This window comes from Sander lucioperca, chromosome 1, assembly GCF_008315115.2.
Source record: "Sander lucioperca isolate FBNREF2018 chromosome 1, SLUC_FBN_1.2, whole genome shotgun sequence".
Taxonomy (NCBI): Eukaryota; Metazoa; Chordata; class Actinopteri; order Perciformes; family Percidae; genus Sander; species Sander lucioperca.
The window spans coordinates 16350835-16375604 of NC_050173.1; the positions used below are offsets into that span (position 1 = coordinate 16350835).

A 24770-nucleotide genomic window follows, 5' to 3' on the forward strand; every position below is an offset into this window, starting at 1 on the left:
AACATTGCCATATTTTTGTCAAATCAATTGTTCTGAATAATGACTCTAAACAACAAGAGTGTGATCAAGGAGAGTGACAGCCTCTATCTGGCAGCGGTTGCTCAAAATCTACATGTTTACCATAATCCCCTTTGCTTTCTGTGTCTAAGGGAGGTGGTTTTACATCATTAGGAAGTTATTTAACCATCAGTCTTTCCTGAAAGTCTTATCATTCCTTCTGTTTTGTGCGATGCAGCAATTTCCCTTTATGCCATAAAGCAATGCAATAGAGTTCCCAGAAATTCCTGCCACTAATGCCAATGCTGATGATCATTTTGCCTGTGATCTCAGTGACTTGTCACAATAAAATGGGTTTTAGTGGTCAAATGTAACTGGGCGATTTTATAAGATCGTCTAACTGCACCAGTTACAGATGTTTCTGTTCACGGTTGCACTGAGCTGCGGCTCACAGGCTTCAGCAGAGAAATAAACTTGAGGTGAAAGTCAGTTGTCAAAGACTGGCCGCCTCATTGTGTCTGAGAGCAGCGAGTGTGGCCACTCTCCGCTGCCTCCGAGGCTCTTTCTAAGGAGCCACTTGGAATCTTATTTTTGTCATCCGCTTCATTTTAAACAACTTTTTTGTAAAAAAAAAAAAAAAAATCCCTACACCTGGCGTGGAGGATTTTCTCCTGTCGCCTCCGCTTGTGTTGTCCTGGTAGAAGTGACGTTGCGCTGGTACCCGGAGCTCTCCTCCATTCCCCGGGAGCGGCGGAGACAAGCTGGTCGCTTCCACGGCGAGTCTCCCGTTCCTGCGACGCGCTAAGATGTCCCGTTTTAAAGCGGATTTATTGGGCTGCAATAGGCGACATGACTGGCTGTCCTCGGCGGTATGAAGCACTAAAGACCAAGGTAAGAGGTTCCGGCAGCTGATTTCTTTTCATTTCATTCATCTCCATGCGAATGCCGGAGCGCGTAAACTTTTGAAGCTTCGCTGCCACGCGCACCGAGTGGGTGGCCAAATTTTGCGTCGTGATTAGAGAAAGTAATCCGAGTATTTTGAGAACAGATGCTATTTTTTTTTTTTTTTTTTTGGTTATCGTTGTCTGCTTTAACTCAGCGCTCTGGCTTTTCTCTGCTTGGGGATGTACTAATCAGCAAAAGCCGTTTGGTGCGATTCCAAAAAAAGAAATCAGGTGTAGCTTTAAATGTGTAGTCTCCAGACTCTGTAAATGAAATAGCTGTTTTGTTTCTTTCACTAAACTGTTGTGCTCTTACAATGCTATGCATAACTCACCTGTATGTACGAGCCTATAAAGGACACATGTACGCGCTGTGAGCGCACAGAACCATGGCGGTATGGGGACTGTGCATCCCGCATTATGAATCAGTCATGCTCTGTGCAGATAATAACACACATGATTGCTTGTCATTTGTAGATAACACGGAGACAGCGCTCTTGTCATCCAATTGATTTTTTCTCTCACCCTGGATAACCATATTTTATCATTATCTCATCTTTTAAAAACAATATTGATCTGGGTAGAAGACTTTGACACGCGCTTTCTGTGAGCTCCGGCTTTCTTTCTATCTTTCTGGTAATACCATTGAATGTTACATGCACCAAGGTGGGTCAGGGTGATATGTGCGGCGGTGATTAGGGCCTCTGTGGGCCTGTAGAGGCTGCATACACACTGTAAGCATGGACACATTCAGCTGTGTAGAGGCTTGTCAGCCTGCTGCGAGGTTAACCTGTGCGCCAAGTGTTATGACCTGACTCCAGTTAGAAAACACATGAGTTCATGGCAGCAGATCTGTGCGTTTTGATGTGAAATGATAATAAATGCAAGACCCCTTTTCTCCTATATTTATTTCATTATTTATTTCATTATTTATGTCAGTTAAACGCTTCTTTTTTTTTTTTTTATAACGGCACATGTGCCTTCTCACTGGAGTGCCACCTTCCTATTAGAGTTCTTTTATTCAGACTTCCTCTATTTACACATATTTGGAGTTGAAACAACTCACTGAATGAGGATAGGATAGTGAAACTACCTAAACCCAGGGTACGCTCCTTGTTTATTTACATAATAGGGTTAAAACACTTTTTTTTGGAACAATTACGCACCAATCTGAATTGTTACAAATACTTCAAATAAGACATTTACTTTATTAGATACATATAACGATTAGTAATAAACGTTATTAAGCATGTGGCATTTGGAGCCGTTCAGAACTGGGAGTCAGAGATTTCCATTCATCTATTTTCATCCGGATGCAATAATTCCATTGAGACTATTAATGCGCGCATTTGTTGGATAATTTAACGCGATCAGGCGACTCGGGTGGACTCCACCATAAGAGGTTCAACTACAGGCGATCCTCCTCCCTCCTGAGTTCCTAACGGGTCCCAAAAGAGGATGGTGCGCGCGTGTGTGTGGATGTGTGTGGCTGGGGGGGGGTTTGGGGTTGAAGGCGAGGTGGAGACGGGCTAGAGGGGTAGGGAGGGAAACCATAGGTGTGCGTGGGAGGGGAAACAAGCTGAGTGTGCGTCTCATCTAATAGAGCCTAGGAGCGTATTATCTTCCCCGTCATCTCCGTCTGGGCGGTCGGTGCTGCGCCGTGCCTTTCCGGGAAACCATCAGTAGAAGGTGCGTTGATGCGAGAGGATTTTCTTGGCCGCCGAGTCTAATTGGTGCGATCCATGTCCCAGTTGAGTGTCTGAAACCTATTCGTAGCGAGGGAGAGGTGAGAGTTGGGACGAGATTCTCGCAGAGATCCGCAAGCAGGACTGTTTGGAAATGAAGGAATTATAAACGGGGCATAAACAGGAGGGACGCACGCCAGCAGGTTAAAGTTTTGTTTTGCAGAAGTGGGTGTTTTCCGTGATGGAATGACACTTGGAGAGAGGATGATGGACACTTTGGCACCAGAGGTCCTGCTCAGAAATCCTCCTGTTTACGCCCGGCGCGGTGCTGACCGAGCACTCAGGACGGTGATCAGTCATTTGTTTTGAAGTGGCAGGAAAATCCTCTTGATCGTTTTCTCCCCCCCCCCCACTTCGGTCGCCAAACAAGAGTGCGAGATGGTGCGCGCAGCGATTCCTCAGAGCCTGACGTGCGTACTCATCACATTCCCGTTAAGGAGCGCATCTTAAAGAGCTTCTTTCTTCACTCATGTTCATTCTGCCGCTCTGAACTTGTTGAACGGCGTTAAAGAGCAGGGGGACAGGGAGAACCCCGTACAAGAAATGTAAGTTTTTTCTTTTGCTTGTAAAGTTTACTTTCTGTGTGTTGGAGCTACATTCCTGCGTTAAAGTGGCTGTTTATTGTCTTTAGAAGTAACTCTGGCCTGGCTGCATTTATCTCTCTCTGTAATGAACAGATGAGGAGTGGGCAGATAGTTGTGACTCTCTCCCTTCTAAACAGCATACACAACTTTTAAGACTCTCAGAACCACAAAGGAAGACTTAATTATATTTACAATGAGGCGACTTTGAATGCATCCAAAACTTACAGCATGTCTTTAGGTCATTTTTAGAGGCGCCCCCTTGTGGAACTTATTACCTAATCGTTGCCTATCCATCACGCATAATAACATTTGTGTCATGCTGCAGCCAGTGGGCCTGCCTTCAATACGTCACTGTATGAGCAGCCTATTACATTAAGATTTGTTTTGGTACATGCTTTCACTGTTTACACATGCATTAGCTTCTCATTTTAATGCTTGATTCCAATGCTCCTTTGTGCTTTATAGCCCTGTGGGTAGGACAGATATTATTACACAAATGTCTGTGGCGGTGCATGCTCTTAAGTTATTATGTTTTTCATAATAGTTATAATCTGCAAGATCCAAAAGATTTCATCTTGGCCTTGTGTTGGATAATACCTAGCAATTATTCTCATAAGGACATCTTGATTACTAATATCGTTAAACACAACAGGTTAAGGGCTAAGGCACATCCTGAATGGATTTGAATTTGAAATTCAAAACTGGATGAGGTGTTATTAGATTTCAAGTTGCAACTCCCAGTCACAATCAATCGTCATTTTTACGGCCTCTGTAATTGTGATTGCACTCTGTCTTATTATTATTTTACTCATCCAATGAAATAATGACAGGTAATAATGAGTCATCTCTTGTGGGCTTGGTAGCAGCTGTCACTTTAAACCATGTTGCTATTCCTGCCTACATTTCCAGCATGAGAGAGCTACCTGGGTGAGCCCATTCTTTAGAGCTAAAGTGGACATTTTGAGTATTCAGACATGTCACTGTGGTTGCAGAATAATGTGCTTGCAGCCTTTTAGGAAAAGTGTCTTTAATAATGCATAAGGTGTTCCCGTGTCACAGAGAGAAGCATGCTTGGTGGCGAGGAGAGGCAGGGATAGAGAGAGAGAGACAGGGATCATGGAGGGTGGCGGAAACGTGATCTTGTCTAACTGTCTCATTGGGTGCCCCGTGCACTGCTGTATATGTGGCGCTGGAGTAACTGACGCCCGAGGGTGTTCAGCTTGACTTGGGGCAGCACTCGGCCCAGTCACCCTGTCAAAAGTGCTGCTCTCGCACACACAGAGTGCATGTGGCAGCTTCAGCAGCTCGGGGGAGGGGGGAGGGCGGAAGGAGTTGGAAAGGACAGAGGGAGTGACAGAGGATTGTGGCAGATGCAGCCTGTGGAGGCAAGTGGAGCACGACTTCAGCAGTCAGGGACTGGCTCGCCTTCAGAGGCCTGACCTGTCTGGCTCCAGTAGACGTCAGATTGGAGGAGAGACTGCAGCCACATCCTGTTAAAGGAGTGATTACCTCAGCCGGGTTCAAGCATGGCTTTTTGATAGCCAGCACTAATATATCAGTGATTCTCCCAAATTTATCACTTTCTTGTATAGGTGGGAAAAAGTATCTCGAAAATGAGCAACTCTAAAAGATAATGAAATTCTTTCAGTGTGAGACATTCTTAATGGCTCTTTTTTATTGCATGCAGGTTTCACAGACAGGTCGGAGTCTATCATATCAGATGTGGAAAAACAAGCCCAGTTTGTCTAATGCTAGAGCAGAGCCACAGCTTTGATTCCTTCTGAAGCCGCCCAGCCATCCCCAACGCAGATTCACTTAACCAGCTGTCAGCACTCCAGCCTTTTGCTACCTGTCGTCATTATTAAAAGATCATGAGCCTGTCGATTGAAGGCGGCGACATTTTAAGAAGTGGAAAAGAGCGCTAAGTGATGGGCTGACTCGGAGGCAAGCCCCAGGGATGCATTATAGGCGTGCTCGCTGTTCTACGGTAACGCTGGCTGTCATGTTTGCGGGGCCATGCCCCACTCCCCATATGTTTATTCATGAGGACAGCGGCCCTATTGGCAGGTTGTTAACAGGCAAGATTAGAGATTCTGGAAAGGCAGGCAGAGAAATCTGGTGAGTGGAGCACAGAGAACTGGCAGGAGGCTTTTTTTTTTTTTCTGAAGCTGGGCCAGCTTCTATCTTTATCTATCTTTCATCTGCTTCTTTCGTCTGCCCTCCTGTCTTTCTGCCCTTCTCTCTCCCGCACTCCTGTTTCTCTTTTAGTAAGGCACTGGTGTGGAATATGAAACAGGTAGAGTCAGAAGAGATGAAAGTAGGTAGAGGCAGGGCAGAGGCAGGGTCAGGAATTGCCCTTGAAAGTGCATAAAATGCGTGAAATTAAAAATGAAAGGGGGGGAAATAGCAGGGATATCAGTGGTAACCCTGTAATTATTCCACTTTACTCTGTCTTGAGCACATCATTTAGAGCTAAAGTGGACATCCTTTCAATTTTGGAACGTTTATAATAATATTATATGTTGAATTTTTAAATAGACAGGCAGGTGTGTAAGTACTGCCCCCTGTAGGCCACCGTAGGTGAATTGTGTGAGATTATGACCTGACGATTCTTTTCAGTGTCCTGGCTGGGTGAGGAAAAAAAAATGAAAATGCAGTCTGGAGCAGTTAAAAATGTTGGCACCACACAGCCAGCAGCAGGGAAAAATGCTGAACCCACACAAACCACCGGTCAATAAAAAAATAAAATGATCAATATGGGCATGAATTGAAAAGTGGAAGGATGGGAGATGAAGTGAGGAAAACACTGTTGTTCAAAATCAACAAAATGAGTGTTTACTTTCCAATTTGAAATGTAATGGTATGATTTAGCAGTTTGATCAAATTGCCACTGAAAGGGTTCCAAATGTCCTCTGAGTAAGAAGTGAATTACTTACTTCTAGGGTTAAAGTGAGTAAGAAAAGCTAAAAAAGGAGCGGCTCTGGGGACGTGTAACATTTCCCCTGGTGATTTGGAGAAACACTCAGTCATGCTCGAGTGGCCCCAGGGATGAAATAGATGTGGACACCAAGGGCTGTTTCTCAGCCCCAGAGACAGGGGAGTGGTCCGGTTCATGGGTGGCTGTTTGGGTGGGTAGGATGAACTCCCCAGCCAAACAAACCCTCTCCTGTGTCGACCGGGCCTTGTGAAAGATTCATGTATTTAAATATAATATTGAGAGCTGCTGGGTTGGCTCCTTGAGTCCCCTGTCGCTGGCCTACTGTATGTGGTTTACTAGCATCGTGTACGGTGAAGGTTGATATATTTGACCAGAAGCTGCCAACAGCTGATTTTTTTTTAGCCTATTTGCAAGTATACATTTGGTTTTCACTATGAATATTCTTTGTAGAGTGGATTCAAATATTTGAATGTTTTAATACCTGCATACATACAATAACATTTTAGCTACTTAAAATTACTAACTTACTTTCCTTCATCTTCAGTTTAGTGTTGAAAGCCTCCTTTTGTAAATATCTTTTCTTTACTTGCCTCTTTGTTATACCTTGCTGCTTTAACTTTTTATATTTCTTGTTTTTATATTGACATTTTTCACATATTTTTCATATAAGTCCTCCTTCACTCAGATTGTTCCTTCACTGGGATGTTTGACGTTCACTGTGCAGAATGTTACAGTTTGACACTAAAGGCTGTTTCCTCATTCATCTGCTGAGAGAGGGGGGGGGGGGGATTCTCTCTGTGCTCACCTTACATCTGATGTATGGATGAGCAAGGCTTTGTGACATCACAACTATCTTGGAAGTCAATCATGGTCCAGCATGCAACTTACACAAGTGTGATGTGAAAACTTGAACGTAGTAGTTAAATTAGCCATGGCTCCCGTAGTTGAACTTTTGACTTTTGAACATATTTACATATTCATAGATTCTGCATTTTCAATGAGGGAGAAGGACTAGATTTAATTCGAATTTTTAAGCAGGTAATTGGACGCTTTTGTGGAAAAACCATATCAGCAGAAATTATCATTTAAAGTATTTGTACTGGTCTTTAACATGTCTGGAGGAGATCCATAAGGTTATTTTGCTTTAAGGGTTTTATACTCTCAAAAACAGGTGAATCACATGTTTTCCTCATCTTTCCTATTGTAAATATTTCCAAAAAGTGGTTAAAACCTCTTTTTCCCCATATCACACACAATATTTTAGCTTATATGTTTTATATTTAAAAATGTTATATCTCTATTTTTCATGTGCAACTTTTCACATATTTAAAGTTGTTTGTAGTAGCCTAAACACTGCAGGTATCCCATTGATAAAAGGTGCTAGATAAATATGTTGTGACCAGGCTTCAGTAATGTGCATTATGAGCATTTTATTTTCACTTATTTATTGATTTTCAAAATTGAACACAAAAACAGTTTGTCTGGCAGTCCTTCCCTCACACCCAGTGACCCCCCACTGTTACTGTAAGTGTTCATGGCTCTGTGCCTACTGTGCAGTATATATTCCTGTACATGGGAGAACTTCAGACTTCCTGTGAGTGCGCCTCCTCTGATGTCCGCGGACCTTGATCGATGGTTGGAGGAAGCGACCTGCCCTAAAATAAACCTTTTTTCTCACTTAAAATGCACATCCACACTTCTTCCATCTGCTCTCCCTTTCTCTCTCTCACCTCTTCTCCTTGGGGCGATGGAGGGTTATAAGCAGGGAGTAATGAGAGGAAGGGGCCACTGTGTCCAGGACCGTACACTGATAATGACCCCGCTTTAGTGAGCTCTATTGCTTGTTATCAAAGCCTTGCCACCGCTTGTTGTCTCATTACCCGTGACTCGAACCTCTCTTTATCCAGAGGTTGCACGTGAAACGCACACGTGCAGGCACTTTCCGGCCATCTCTTTCGTCTCCTCCCTAACACGGTAATATTATGTCTCGTAATGGGAGCAGGGGGCTCGGTGCCAAGAGTTCCTCTGGATAATTGGCTGCTTCCTCACCTGCTGACATCTCCCCCATTGACATTCTTACATTTTACATTTAAGGTGCTTCATTTCTTCCCCCACCCCTTTTTTTTCTTCCTCTTTACTCCGTCCTCTGACTTGCAATACCTGCTATTGTACTTTTTTCTCTCCTTGTACTGATTTTACATTGTCTTTCGATCATCTTGTGCAAAATTGAATCCCAGTATCCAGCCATATCTGTGCATGATGCTTTTTTCTATTCATGTGATGGATCGTTATTTTGCACTTAGAATGAATGGGAGTTTTTTTTTTCAAAACAGAACATATGCCATAAGGGGCAATTTGCAAGATTTCTTTTTCAGTTTGCATACAGTTTTCAGAGAATATTTTTCATCTTATCGTGCCATGTTCTTAACTACCTCACCTTTCCCAAGTTTTTCTGCCTACACCATCTTGTTTGTGTGCACTCGCTGCTTTGTATTTGACATATGTATGCTGCTGAGTCTTTGCCCCTGACCTTGGCTGTTCCTTAACATAATGATTTACATTCCATCAGTTTGAAATGGCTCTGAATTGCACAGTGTGAAAATATCTGACACCGATGCAGCTCTAGATCTACTACACTTTGGTACAATGCATCAAATTTACACTTTGATGCGTATTACAAATATTACTATTACCACATTCATATATATATATATATATAGCCTACACATGTGAAACCGTGCTACTGAAAATGTGCCTTCACATTTCTGTCCCTTCTTTTGGACGTTTATCTCCTTATCTTTACATCGTATCACTATCTCCATAATCAAGTCAATCATCTGGAATGTTTGTAGTTGTTTCAACACGTCTTCAGGCAGACCGTTAAATGTGAGCACAACTCCTACACTGTATATACAGTCTACTGTTCACGTATTTTTTTTCTCACACTCTCACATTCACCTTGTCATTCTGTCACACTTGCTCGACTAATAGTGCTGCTTTTTTGCACATCTTGTTCATGCTGAAATCCATAATCTTATGTTGTATGCTAATACAATCCAATTTCTCCCCTTTTTTCTACTGATACTATTATTTGTTTTATTTAATGGTCCAGTGTCTAATCTAATCGAATCAAATGATAAATTACATTTTTAATTAATTAGCAATGTGTGTGGTAATACCATCATTTTTCAATAAACACCATATCTATACTGTAGCTGCTAATTGATCCCTGATGACTGGATGGTGCATTGGTCAGCACACAGACACACAGTGAATCAGCTGACTGATTAAGCTGCACTAAAATGTCTACCCTCCTGTCTCCGACCATTGACTCTGCTCTCCATCCATCACCTGCAGCCAGGCTGCTGTTTGAAGGCGGGGAACATACCACATACCTGTGCTGTATCCACGGGCTCAGCCAACTGGCTTACTGCTGTGTTTCTGGCTAGACAGACATTAAGGTACATGCAGGTTGTACACAGCCCAATTTCAAAGACTTTTTAAGGTCAATTCAAAATCCAAATAAAGAAAAAGAAGAATGTTTTCTAAAAAAACATACATAGGCTATTTCTGATTATGCTAGGAGTAAAAAACAGACAGCAGGGGGTTTATATCTGCAAGGCGTCTTGATGCTCAGCTACAAAAACTTTAGACAAAAGAAAAAGTGAGGCCACAGCTCACAGTGGTTGGCACATATAAATGGGTGCATGCGATATACACTAGTGCTGTGGCTCCTGCTAACAGCAGCTCTACCAATTAAGAGAAGAAACATGAAAGCCACAAGATATTTATGTTAACATATGACTATTCTTATCCTAAGTTGCAAAGTAAGTGGCCACTTTATCCTGTTTAAGTGAAAGTCAGGTGTTTATATTTTCACTTGTTCACTCTAGTAAGAAGTAAATTAAAGCGACTAAAATCAATATTTTCATATTAACTATGGATCAGATGACTGTGTTTAATGTAATGTAATGTTTTCTGCAACAAGGTCAAGGAGCCCCACTGCACACTACCTGCTCAGCAGAAGTACATTTTAATCAAGCACATAACCTGAAATGTAAAATATCTATGATTTGTTATTTCCATTTTATGACACTTTTCTTTATGACATTTTAAAATGAAGCCACCATACTAATTACTCCACAGCCGCAGGTTATTTTTACACTGAAAAAAAGGTCAATGCCAATAACATCCCACACCCAGTGATGACAACACAGTCATAATTAAAAGTCATCCATGAGTCTCTGGTGGACCATTGACTCCATGATAGCACTTTATTTGAGTGATGGTTGTCCACTAACTGATTAAGAATCATAATTTGATATAGCTGATGTCGCCAAGTTTCAGCTATTTCAGACACATTCATTCATGTATTCATTCTATACAGTCTCTTTCCCCAGAACTCCTTTGGTTTTATAAACAATAGTATTTAATAGTAATATGCCACACAGGCAGAACTGAAGAAGTTTCTCGGATGAGAGACGAAACGTCTTCGGAGCATCTTCACCCAATTCCAGTTGCCTTTGATTTTTACCCTTTAAGTGCCGCCATGGAACTAGTAGATTGAAACTCAAATTTACATTCAATTTACAACATTAAGTGGAGCACCTCACAGTTCTGCTTACTATGTATGATTAAGACACCACGGTCAGACCATGTGAAGTTAGTTAGTCAAAACATTGTAGTTACTATGATGACCATGCATAACACACAATGTATCTTGATGTCTACTCTTTATTATTCCAGCTCATACAGTGTGGAATGGGAGGGGTGTGAGGAGACGGGGAGCGCTGTATCTAACACTGTAGACTTGATACCGCTGAGTGAGATGAGGGTTTTGTGTGAAAGCAGCGAGATCCAATTTACCCTGATGGCCTCACTCACTGATTTTCTGTGTTTTGATGGACAGCAAACACCAACATGGCACCCATACACCTTTTTACCCGTGCCATGGCGCCAGCTAATGTTCTCTCACTGTCAAATTCTACTCCAAAAAGGGAGGCATATTCACCCCCCCTCCCCTTCTTCTGTTTCCTGTTTCTCCGCAGCACCAGATCGCCACGCAGGAACAGGACCATGATTGACAGCCGGGCGAGCTGAGGAGACCTGTCACTCATCTTCCTATCAGCGTGTCAGAGGGCTATCTCCTTCTCGCCTTCCCCCTCTTCGTCCTCCTTCTCCTCCACCACCATCCTCTTCCCTCCCTCAATCCTCTCCTCTTATCTTCTCAATGGGCTGGTAACCTCACCATCCCTCCTAAAAACCTCACCACTCCAGAAACCTGAAAGAGACAGATATAGTAAAGAAAAACAACAACAACAACTCTTCTAAAAAGACTGTCGCTCCACCTGAGGGAAGTTTGGCATGCCTCCTCACTCCAGTTGAGTGAATTGTAGTAAGTGGAAGTAGAAGAGGGATCCCTTGTTATTACACCTTCAGAAGGAGATACAGCTCTGGGAGAAGGAGCCGAGAGAGGACCAGTCATGCGTTTCCATTTTGCGTTGACGCTGCAGGCGCTGTGGACCAGTGTTTGCCAGGCGGCCATGCAGCACTACCCTGCAGCGTGGGGCCACTACGATGTGTGTAAGTCCCAGATTTTCTCAGACGAAGGCTTAACCTGGGACTACATGGCCTGCCAGCCAGAGGCAGCAGACATGACCCAATACCTGAAGGTAACTCTGGATCCCCCCAACATCACCTGTGGAGACCCTCCGGAGACATACTGTGCCCTGGTGAGTACATGCAAAAGTGAAAAACAATCTTCCCTTAGAAAAACTGTACACACACACACACACACACACACACACACACACACACACATAGAGCTGGGTACCGAATTCGATACTTTTTAGCCACACTCTGAATTGCCTACTGAGTATCGAAAAATGCCTTGTCATTCAATCACAAATTTCAATACCTAAGGAGCAAATCTCATCAGTGTCAGTGAGCCAATAAGCATGCAGCATGCTTCTACCAAGATCTAATAATGCTGCTGATTGGCTGTCTAATGTTATACGCCGTAGAAGCAGGAAGGAAAAACTATACGTTGCGCACAGAGACAGGGCTCACAGAGTAGGAGCTGAAAAATAATTGAAAAGATTTGTGCCGTAATGTTGTAATTTCTTTTTGTTGAAATGGATTTCATAAAATTGGTATCGAAAGAAGTATCGTTTAGGAACCGGTATTGATGTTACGGTATTGGTATCAGCATTGGTATCGAAAAATTTGGAAAGATACCCAGGCTAATAAATACACACACACACATACCAAGGCAGCTTTCTTATCTGTGTCTATGTATCGCGTATATACCCGGCTTGTTCTGACCCCACTGTCGTGACAGACATATTTAAAGCCTGTATGACTCAGATACATTGTGGCTGAGGAAATAGAGGCTTGTGCCCATTGACGTCATGTTCTGCTGTTTAGAAAGCTGCTTCTCGGAGTACACTGCAAACCCCGTATGTGCTGTTGCTTACTTGCAGAAAACACTGTGTAACGTGACTTTACCCTGGAAACACACAAACACACACACACACTCTCTTCATGTCACTCCCCGCACACATCAGAGTCAGATAGAAATACAGTGTGATTGCAGCTTCTCTGTTGCGTCAGTGTTTGTCTTTTAGCAGAGTTTGATGAATGGGTGGCCTAAAAATTCAGACAATCTCTGGGTGGTATAGTGTACAGGTGGACTAAAAATACAAAAGGATGTATGAGAACTTAAGTGGAGCAGTATTTTAAGTGCCAGTACACAAGGTTTTTGTTTTTCTTACATTTAGCAACACCTTTGCACAAGCAGTGCTGTAAGTGGCCCAACATAATATTCACTGTCAGCATTCATTACTAGTCCGTATGGTCATGTTTCACTCTTAAAATGTTTATTTAGGGAATCCAGTCCCACTTTTTGCCTTGAAGGCTGATACTTTCCATTTCAGCATACATGCATTCCTGTCTGTCAGTGTCAGACTTTCTGGTAATCAACTTCGAGATAAGGTAGGAGGTGCTGTGTCTCTGCAGCCACAGTGGTTGTCAGGGCCCCTGCTAACAACTTAGATCTACTTGTGTGTTTTGGGCTAATTAGCAAATGGTAGTATGTTAGCAGGTTGACCTTAGCATTTAGCTCAAAGCACCACTGTGCCTATGTACAGCCCATGGATGTATAATAAGAACTGGATACAGTGTTCAAGGCAGAGCTCTGTTCGTTCCTATAAGAGTTGCTCAGTAGCGTATGAAGCCATCATGGAGCCAAAAATTACCCAGATGATCGACACTGCTTCCGCACTGTGCGGCCCATAAAGCGGGCGCATTAGAGACCTCCACTAACTTGAATGGAGATGAACTGATTTAATCGTGCGGCTCTTCTTGACTTTCCAAATGTTATTGGACAGAATGGCTCATTCTGATAGTGAAACGAGTCATTTTGCGGAGGTTGTGATGCTCACAAAAATGTATCCACTGATTAGGGTTGCACGATATTGACAAAATGTGATATTGCGATATTGATTATGAATATTGCGATATCGATATTAATTTCTTCTTATTTTTAAACATATGTAAAATTACAAAAGTTACGGGAAAACGCATCAAAATAGATTCTTAACAAATGAAACAAGTTTTCTTACAACACAAGGTTTATTTCAACTGACGGTCATATTGGACTGGTACAACATGAATAAATAAATAAGGACCATGTCTACAGAACAGGACATGTTTGGTGGGACAGTATAAAATATATAAAGAGAACAGGACACAACTTTTCTTTCGCTTCTCTGATTCGTTCCGTTTTGTTGTCTCTATTTCTTCACTTACACTGTCGTGTACTAACATGTGCAAGTGGCACGGTAACTGGCCAATGAAACATGATCATTATAGCGTTTCAAGCGGGCTCTAAATCAAACACAACTAAGCCACACAGCCAACAGACGGGATGCATCGCTCCACAAAATAAACAAAATATTGCGTACTTATTACGACACTTTCGATATAATATTGCGATAACGATATTGAGTCGATATATCTTGCACCCCTAGATATAATATTGCGCAACGTGATATTGCGATAACGATATTGAGATATCTTGCACCCCTACCACTGATTTACAGATTTACTGATTTTCCCCGTGTAAGCTTATGGGGAAAAGTCTTTTTGGGCCAGAGGGCATCATATGACGGCCCTGGAGTTGCAATTCCACCATTTGGCGGGTATGTTCAATTTGCTTCAAAGCCAAGGGCACTTCCTGGGCGCCTGGTACAGCCCCACAGTTAGCTTTAGACTCTTAGTCCTGTTCCCATACAAACCAGATACTGTACAATACTGCCTTATTGTCCTTTTTCAAATCAAAGAGAGAAGCCTATTCTGTATGACAAGAATACTAACAATTAGCAAATTTGCTTATGGTGTTTTGCTTCAAGTTGTTTTATGACCAAAAGTAGGGCTTTTTGGAATAATGAACCAATTAGTTTTTTAGAATGTCAGGGTTGTTGAATCACTGAACAAATTTGCCATGATCGACTTGTTGACGAAGTGGTCCGTGTTGTTGCACACTAGTTTAATCGTGATGACTTAAAAGTGATGTTTTGTAGGATGAGAGGGGTTTAATATTCAAACACAGCACAATAAAAAGCACTGATTGGTTGATTGCTTTACCCTTTGAAGTGCATGTGGTGCTGTTGATTCTGCAAATTACATTGCAATCATGAAAATCACAAATTCCTGGTGGAGCTGAAAAGAAAATGAGCAAAAGATGCATATTAGGTCAAGTATTTAATTAGCAAACCGCCCTTCTTCTTATTCCAGGCCCTTTTCACGTTAAAACTCACAGCTGGTCGCCTCAGATTAACGCTAAATGATGAATCCATTTTGGGCCATGGTGTGTTACCGAGTCATCAAAAATTCTCTCAGAACAAATGCACTTCTCAACAGCTTCAAGAGCTCTTTAGATAAATAGCGAGATGTTCCAGGAAAAGTAGTAACTTGAGGAGTATAAATAGACAGTTGCCATCAGCGGAAAGTCAGCTGAGGGGAGACACAGAGGAACAGAGAGGAATTAACAAAATACAGATGACAAAGACAGTGAGCGAATGATCAAGAGAGAAGCGAGACGGCACGAACATGGGGGAGACAGAGACTCAGAGGACTATGTGCAAAGCAGACGGTGACTGAAGAACTAATATCTCCTGCGTGTGGCGGGATGGAGGCTCTGAAATGTGAATAATTCAACATGTTTTGTAGCTAATGTGTTTTATTCATAGGACACATTATTCAGCCCGACATCTCTCAGGCACTTTTGAAAAATGCTGAGTCCCGTCATTGTTGGCCAAGGTTGGTTGAAGGCAAAGAAGGTTAAGGGGGTGGTGAGGCGGTAGGAAGCCATATCCGGGAGGTCATTATCAAAATGGGGTCACCCTCCGTTCTCCCTCTGGGTAGCCCCGTGACCTCCGATTGATCCACATTTGAACCTGAAGTATGTCTGGTATTTGCTGCGCAGCGAGTTGTGTTGTGGATAAACTGGATGAACAGCGGTCATCCGTGTCTGACGCATCAGTGGAGCCATTCTATTTCTGGACGCACACTTGAAAGAGTTTATTATTACTATTGCCAGCCTTTTAACAGTCTGATGATCGCTTATTGAATTAGTGGGAGTTTGCGCCGCGCTGTCGCCCTCATGTCTCCGGCAGTCAATGTGATAGGGGTGCTTCAATTAAACAGGCAGTGGTTAGCTCCCACATAACCATTTCCTCTCTCTGCTGTACTGTACTCATCACAAATCACACAAACATCAGTGAAATATAACCCCTGCCGCTTGCCATAGAGCCCAATTCTCTGCAATTGGTTTATGTTTACCCCAGGCAGTAACATGGCTCCAAATCAACATCAGAACAATTATCATTGATATTCCAGCTACTCCGGCTGCCAATACACTGCTACAGTGCCAATAGTGGTTTGTATCGTAAGTCAGATCATTGCAGATTCGGGGCAATTATCATTAGGGCGCGTTATCGGAGAATTTCATCTCTCTGGTAATTGATTCTGCGCTCGCGGAGGCGGGTGTATTTTAAAGCCTCGCGTCTGCTTCCTGGAGTGCTGAAGGTAACAGACACTGAAGCCTGAGGAGAGGAGAGAGAGAGAGAGAGAGAGAGAGAGAGAGAGAGAGAGAGAGAGATGCAGCAGCTCCAAGGTGTGGTGCTTAAATGAGCATGACACACACACACACACACACACACACACACACACGTATGTACACTTTCACACACACCATTCTCTCAGTAAAGGCTTTTTATTCTGCTTCTAGCCTGGTGACCTTTTCGATAGCAATAAGCTGGCATTCACTGAACTCTGGCACACAAATCTGCCATCATATGAGATTTCACTGTCCCCTCCAGTTCGACTCAGACTGGCCTTTAAAAGCATGGACAGGCCGCAGAGCCTCGGCCAGTTGATGATTGACTTGGTGCAAGATTCAGGAGAGCAGCTTTGACTTCATACAAACATGATGTACTATTGCAGAAAAAGCTGATTCTTTTTAACCAACTTGTCCAAAAAGACTAATTGACAGCTCTGATTATTAGGTATTCTCTAAAGCTCCATACTGGAAAAGTTACAAAATAGTAAATGCAAATACTTATTTTACATTTAGACTGAAGTCTGTGCTGGCTAGTACAGGTAGATTACACGGAGTAGTAGTTGTGCTTTCCTCATGTCTAGCCCCTGTACCATATAGAGAAGGGCTCTCAAGGGAATGATCAGTTTCATTTATTCTGCTGCCGAGGTTTTAAATAACATCTACTCATATATTCCAACACTCCATTTACCAACCAGCATAACCTTGCATGTGTTGGTTCTTCTTTGATGCACATGGCATTAAAAATAGAAAATAGAAGAAGCCCCTTTCTAGGTGTAACTCCATAATTTATACTAACCTTGCGTGTGTCTGTGTGTGCGCGTGTGTGCGCTTGTGTGCATGGGCATGTTCCTATGCATTCCCGTGAAAGTACTGTATGTCTCTATTTGTGCCATCAATTTACAACCAGGAAATGCTGATGAATGCTGAAACCTGAGTCCCGGCAGGCTGGTGCATTTCATAGCCAATCAAATCTAAATGAGGAAACAAACACACACACACACACACACACACACATCACGACACTCAAACACACTGAAAGGCAAAGTGGGTGCGCGCACACACACACACACGTTTTCCTTGATTAAATGTTATTAAATCTGTGGCATGATAAGAGAAGGTAGCTAACACATATTGTCTTAATTATTCTGATTAGCTAATGAGATATGTGCACTGATTTAACTAGGGTGACCAGACGTCCTGAAAAATTCGGGACAGTCCTGAAATCCAAGCAGTTATCCCGAATCCCAAATCCTGCCCTAATTGTCCCGAAAATTAGAGCAAAGTCTCAAGAGCAGATTCTCGAGTAGTTATAGTCTGATAGAACATTAAAAACTGTCGCTGCTCATTGGCTGCAACAGTACGTAGGCGGCTAGGTGCGAATTCTGATAACACGCATTGCTATTTTTCATTCATTCATTGTTGAAATGGAGGCTCAGGCTGGTGTCCCAGGACCCGATGAACACATAGCTAAAAAGCAAAAACGTCTCTGCAGGTACCGGGAGGACTGGGTAGGGAAATACCCCTGGATTACTGCAGTTTTACGTGATGCAAAGAAAGCGTTTTGCAATGTATGTAGGAAGGAGTTTGGTATTTCACATGGCGGTGGGGGGAGTCAGACGTCAGGCTGCATGCTAGCAGCAAACTACATATAACTAACAGCACAGCTGTACAGACCAAGACTTTGGTCTCATCCTTCTTTAAGCGGGAGGATGACTCCATGTATAATAAAATAGCTGCTGCTGAGCTGGTTTTTTATTTGTATTTTCGGGTTTACATGACAGACAGTTGAATTCCTGAATAAAAATAATAAATCATTTTGGTGCAGAGTTTTGAAATTCATGTTACAGCCCCCCCCCCCTGTCTCGTCCGTCCCAAATTTTACCCATTCTTATCTGGTCACCCTAGATTTAACTCTTGTAAAAGTGAACTTTTGGCCCATTTTCTGAGCATTAGCAGAGCTGGATGAGCAGTAAGGTTAGCCATATTGGAGCATGTGGTGAGCATTGTAACTCTGGTGGAGGTGAAAACAAATACTGTGATGAAGATGTGAGGTGTGCGTTTTGTTCTGCATGTGGTGTTGCTAATCATCTGCTCGTTTAGTGACAGTGAAAACAGGTGTGCATCTTTCTAATCCCTCAGCAGTGACTGGGCACTGTCAAGTGAAGGAATGGTAAACATGTTACACAATACATGACACCAATACATTTGGTGCACTCATGTGTCCCCTTGTGTGTGCCTATAGCTAACATTAGATGTTAGAAATATTTAAGTATCTTAGGTCTTTATTTTCCTTTTGGCATTTTACAGTTTAACTGTTTTACTCACCCCCTGTGCTTACCAGAGCAGATGGTACATTCCAGGTTAAAACAGGCTGAGATGCTAACATTGTTACTAACTTCTCTGTAGTGGGAGAGAAGGCCTGACATGGAACTTTAACTTTTGTTTGTTGATTTTACTTCAGCTTTAGGTGTTGAACTTGGCCAGGGTTTACATTTTTGCCTCTTGGTTCAGTTTATTTTTCTGCTAATAAAACTCCCCCCTCTTTCGCAGTAATGTCATTAGATGAGGCATTGTTCATGATCCCTTAAATTTACAGTGCCTAAAGAAATCCCTAAGCAAGTGTGTTGCATGTAACTGATAGTAATGTGTAATGAAAACAACGGAGTAACACAGCATTGAGTAAAAGATTGTAGCTCACAAAGGCTTGCATGATTAAAGTGGCATGAGGGACTTTTAATTTGTGTTGATTCTAGCGGCCCCTTTGGGCAAAAGCGGTAGTGTTTTTACCACACTTGCCCGTAAAAATCTGTTGAAAGCCCGATCGTGTTTTCGCAGTCTGTCACTTTCCCTTTTAGCATTTAATTGTTCTTCGTTTTAATTTCCTTTTTTTCTGTGATGGCCCTGCCCCAGTATTAGCCAGAACTACAACAGATAACTTCTAAAATTAAAATACAATTAGGCCTATATAAAGAAATCTTCTGCTACCTTTTACCTGGCTGGATACTCACTAACACCGGCTTTTCCGGTGTTACACCGAAATCTGTGACCCATCAGAATGTGGTACTGTAGAAGCGGTCTACTTGCCGTAAATCATTTTGTGAATTTGCAGGCATTAATAAAAACTACATATAAATATAGTTCTTTTCACGATTAGCCTTGTTTGCTGTTACAGGTCATTTATGATCATCATATGGGAAATTAAGCAGTTTCAGAAATATTTAAAAGTTCCTCATAGTTACTTTAAATTTGGTTTTTGGTTCTATGTATTTTGGCCACAAAATGCGATTTGGGGGTGCACTGGGCTCCCATGGATATACATTACATTGCCCTTTTCCTAAGCTGATCCTGATTAGAGGTTTCAGACAGACAAAGTGTTTGAACTCCGCCGTACTCCACCCACCCCACACTAGCAAACTGTGACACCTCTCAACAGGCTCGGCGCTGACATTTCCTTGAGAAACGTGTGCGCTATCAGCAGCAATATGTCTCATTTCATATTGTAACAGTCAGCGCAAGGGTTAGAGGAGAGTGAGAGGTGGCTACAGTGTTGTCTGTGACATTCTGTCTCACTTGTTTATAATGGCTTTTTTCTATAAGGCAGGACTGCAAAAACAAGCACAAAGGTGGCTTTTTAGAACTGCTGATTGATTTGAAAAAAAAGCCAGATTCAAGAATGTAGTAGCAATTAACCAGCATTGAAACATTGATTAGTCATTCAGTAGAACTGTTTAACATCAGAGGATTAAGTAAACTTGATCCATTTTATGTGTCTTCTTTCATCTTTGCTAGACCAAACCAAATCAAAGGCGTATTGAAATTTGTGACAGAGGCAAGGGTATGGACTAAAACAAGCTAAAAGGAAAGATGTGTGTAATTCCCCAATTCTTGTTTCATTGTTCTTTGTTTGATTAGTGATTGCTATCTGGAGTGCAAAACAAGACTGGAGTTATTATTTCTGCATAATTCACCAACAGGCAGCGTTTGAGACTTGACTGAATTGTTCATACATGATCTTAATCTGTGCTCAGGGAAGCTGAGCACACTTTTTGTGTAATTTAATTAGTCTAATCAACCCTTAAAAAACAATTTCAATTTGAAGTTTAGGTAGCACACACTCCTCTGTATTTAAATATTGTACTTAAAGGATTACACTTTCCTTTTATGAGTAGAGCACTTCATAATCTAAGGAGCCATAAAATAAGACTAAAGATTAAAGCTGCACTTACATTACCATTGATGCAACCACCAATGATAATGTACTGTATATCTCTGTATGCTGCAGGAACAGAGGCTCGCAAATTACCTAAAAATACACATACTTTAAAATGACGGCTCCGAAGCACAGATGTCTCATTTTGTTAAATGCCTGTTGCTTCGACTCCTCTTTCCTTGTGCCTCTTCCTGAGGTACATCTCACTTCCTTTAAATTGCATCCCCGGCTCCTCCACTTGCCTCCCTTCCTCGCATCTTACTCCATCCCACTGAGGAAGCAGGGAAATCATGGGAGGAGAAATGAGGAATGTGTCTTAGAGGGATGAGACGTCCTTTTCTCTGAAGCGTCACATGAATTCGTCAGCTGTATGGGTGGAGTTAGCAACCCTATCAGCTGCACGGCTTCCGGGAAGGCTGTTCCCGTGTATCCTCGGTTATAGCTCCTCGGTAATTCCTCCTCGATGCCTGCTCCTCGCAGCAAAAATAAGAGCTTTGAGATGGCCTTCACGAATCAGGGACAGAACAACTTCCGATTCAGCCGAGGAGCTATGAAATAAGGGATGTGAGATGCTCCTCTGGTGTCCTTCGCTCGCATCTCAGGAGGGAGGGATTAAGGCCTAAAGATAGGAGACAAGGAAAGAAATCAAGGATATACACATTGAGAAATGAGAAAATGGGCTCATGATCACTGTGACACTGAGCACTTATGTTACTTAGCTGTGTTTACCTCATGCAAATTTGAATTCGCAAAATTCACACGTTTGACCTCTGGTCTCAATTGAAAGTTTATGGATAAATGAAGAGAAGTGGATACCTTGATTCAAAATGATGTTCAATTCTTTCCAATTAAAGTTGCTTACTGGGCGCACCAAGCATATGAAATGATAACCTTGATACACTCCTCAAGACATTTAGATTTCGTATTTTTTATTTGTAAAGAGTCATTCTGGGGTGTATGTGCCTTGGGATGTTTTTTGGGGCCACAGTGTGTCACATGACCTGCAATTCCAACTGTGGCCACAATGCCAAAACGGCAGCACAGACCAGGGCTTGTAAAGATTTTTACCCCAGACCTCCAGATCCTCGAATATGTTAGTACAGGTTGGGGCTACAGCAAGAACAGTGAATTAGTTATCTTGGGCTGCTGCAGGTTTCTGTAGAGAAAGTTGATGGTCAATGCAAAATTAAGGAAATTGAAGGAAGACTAATCTGTTGCATTTCAATAACGCACATCTAGCAAAGCCTTCATAGTCCCGTAACCAGTGTCAGTGTGTTGTACTGGTGGCGTTCTTCCTGTTTGACATCTTTGCCGGCTACACCTCCGCCGGTGCATACTGGGTCAGCTGGAACCACCGTTCACTGATATTTCGGGGGGGAATGGCCAGTTGGGGCATCTCCAGCCACTCCATGCAGCTGCCCTTATTGGGGTGCTAAACCCCAGAAACTGTCCCTTCTCCATAGCCACAGCCAGTAGCTTGATTTCTCAGCCTTCTCAACCAGTTCTTTAATGGCCCTCTGTAGGTTTGTCCCGTCCATACCAGCAGCACAGAGAAGTTGCTGCTTTGCCCACAAAGCCCCTGCATTCTTCCACTGGGTGGATGGTTGCGGTCCAGCCAGCCTCTTTGCACTCCTGTGCCTTTCCAGAAGTAAGCAGAGACACTGCCTTGATTAGGTAGCATTCCTGCTCCACCCGCATGACCTCCTCCACGACCATGGTCTTCCTCTGCTCCCTCGTGGCTTTGAAACACTGCACATGTTCTTCCCGGCCCAGTCCTCCTACTGTCTTGCACTCTGCCCAGGACCTCTTTTTGCTGCAACCTGCTGGTGGTTGGTCCACCCAGGGAAACCAATTAGATCAGCAACAGATTTCCATGGGTGGACGCTTTTTTTTTTTTCAGCATTCATAATAGAAAAAATGGCAATATTTTCAATATTTACATTTCATTTCATATATTTCATTTTATATATATTGTTGGACAGGTATATATATTTTTTGGACGGAATTCAGGCAGGAATTGATTAAGTCAATTTCATTTTGTGAGAGGCTGTTGCATCATGATCCTTATGCAAGATTCACAATAGTTTTTTGATGCAATGTGATTTTCCTTTATGCATTTGTAATTTAGCCAATAAAACCACAACATTACACTTTTGTTCAAAAGGGAAAAGAATGCCCTTGCAATATTGTAAATCACATCTAATATATAATAATAGGGATGTAACGGTATGAAAATTTTACCTCGGTTATAGTGACCAAAATGATCATGGTTTTCGGTATTATTGCGGTATTTTTAAAAGTGTGTTCAATATGTTCAGAAAGCACTGATAGGCCTACACAAGCTGAAATAGTTTCAAAAAGTGTACAGTGTTTATTATATTACAAAAATATTGGAAATAGGCTTGTAAAAGCTATTGAAACTAGGGGTGGAACGGTACATGTATTCGTATTGAACCGAAACGGTACGGGCGTCTCGGTTCGATACATGAATTTACACAAAGAATACACGGTATAAAAATAAATAAACTTGCGTGCAAATGAATTAATGTAATGTGGAACTACTGTTACATACGCGTTTCTTAGGGACACCTAATCTGTAGTCCCGCCTTAGCTCTGAAGCTCCCAAGTTCCGCCTACATGTCCAGTCGGTCCAGTGAGTCCTTATATATATATATATATATATATATGTCAATGAGTGAGTCCACACGAAGCAAACTAGTCCCTTCCATATACAACCAAACACGGATGTACTGTAGCTGTATCCCTTCTTGCCTCGACCACAAATGGCTTCCAGGCCCATTTGCTTCGCTGTTTGCTCCGCTGTTTGCTCCGCTGTTAGCTCCGCTTTTAGCTCCGCCGTTAGCTTCGCTGTTTGCTGCTAGCTCCGCTGTTAGTGTGTGAAGCTAATGCCACAATTCGCCAACTGCTCTGTGTAACCGAAGCTGCTCTTTTAACATCCCTGCTCTGTGCATTCACATATGAGAGCAGCGCTTGTCTCCCATATCACACTACTAGCTGATTGTCTTATTTTGTTTACAAGTTCCAGATGGGGTCTGGAGATGACGTGGGGTAGCCTACTTATTGTTTACTGTTTACATCTTACTTTATACACTTCAGGCTGTTGCAGCTAGCTCAGGGGAGAGACTGGATGACACTAGGTGGTACACAGCCTGAGACATGCACAGTAAAAAAAATTGCCTTCTGCATATTTGTTATGCTTTTCCCTCCATTGTACCGAACCGTGATGTCTGAACCGAGGTATGAACCGAACCGTCACTTCAGTGTACCGTTCCACCCTTAACTGAAACACTGGCCTGCTGTAGGGGGTCCGGTAAGAACTTGAACCAGAGATGTCTGACTTTGAGATCCAGGAAGATTTATTTACAACTCCAACATGAAGTTAACTGAAGTTGTATTTGACGTTACATGTGAAGTTGGATGTGGTTCTGAAATATAAGCAAATAATAATGCACATTAATAAGCATCTGACTTACTATAAACATTATTTACCAAAACTAAATGTTATAGCCACCAGCATATAACAAGAAACAATACTAAGAATTACATTCATTTCTCTGTAATAATTAACATAAATGTAACATATTGCTCAGTATAGTATAGTATAGTATTACTATGGCCTTTTTTACAAGGCTGATAAATGTCCTGAGCGCTGTCATCTCCTCCGCCATGATTCCAACTTCAATAAACGCATTGTAGGCTACGCAGTGCGCCCGCACGGCAACTTCAGGAGACTGGGATGAAGCTGGGAACACGCGGTTTCCACACCGTGGTAATCCACCGTGATAATAATATTTTAAATGAAAACGTAATTGTTATCATCAGCGTTTTTACCGTGGTTTACCGTTACACCGGTAATCGTTTCATCCCTATATAATAACAAGGATAATATGACAGTATGAAAACAGCATAGTAAGGAAATGTACGCTACTCCTCTGTATACTGACAGCACAGAGCCGTCACTCATCATGACAAAAGTGCTGCTGTTGGTTAAAAGCTACATTTGAACTATATTTTGTTCATGCTAGAAAGGTGGTCTAAATCCGGTCCAAACCTTCCTGCCACAACAGATCAACAGGCCTACAGACAAATTACTACAGGACACTAAACAAAATATTATTATAGGAAACCATCTGGACAGCTCAAAATGCTCACAATAATTAGGGTGACGTGTCCAGAATTGATTGATGGCGCATCAATCAACATTGGTCAGT

The 24770-nt window shown here is 42.3% G+C and overlaps 1 protein-coding gene across 13 annotated transcripts in view; it reads left to right on the plus strand.

Moving 5' to 3' along the window:
* The first annotated feature begins 412 nt into the window (after positions 1-412).
* The window catches only part of ntng1a (netrin g1a), a 122840-nt gene continuing 98482 nt past the window's right edge, over positions 413-24770 (plus strand). For 5 of the 13 annotated variants that reach the window (XM_035999522.1, XM_035999519.1, XM_035999529.1 and 2 more), the window contains exons 1-2: positions 2473-3228; positions 11254-11937. In XM_035999522.1, coding sequence (XP_035855415.1) covers positions 11689-11937 — 249 coding nt within the window. In that variant the 5' untranslated portion in view covers positions 2473-3228; positions 11254-11688. Of the gene's footprint in view, positions 889-2470; positions 3229-11253; positions 11938-24770 lie in introns of those variants that run through there. The other 8 variants (XM_035999520.1, XM_035999501.1, XM_035999514.1 and 5 more) reach the window with 4 other exon arrangements.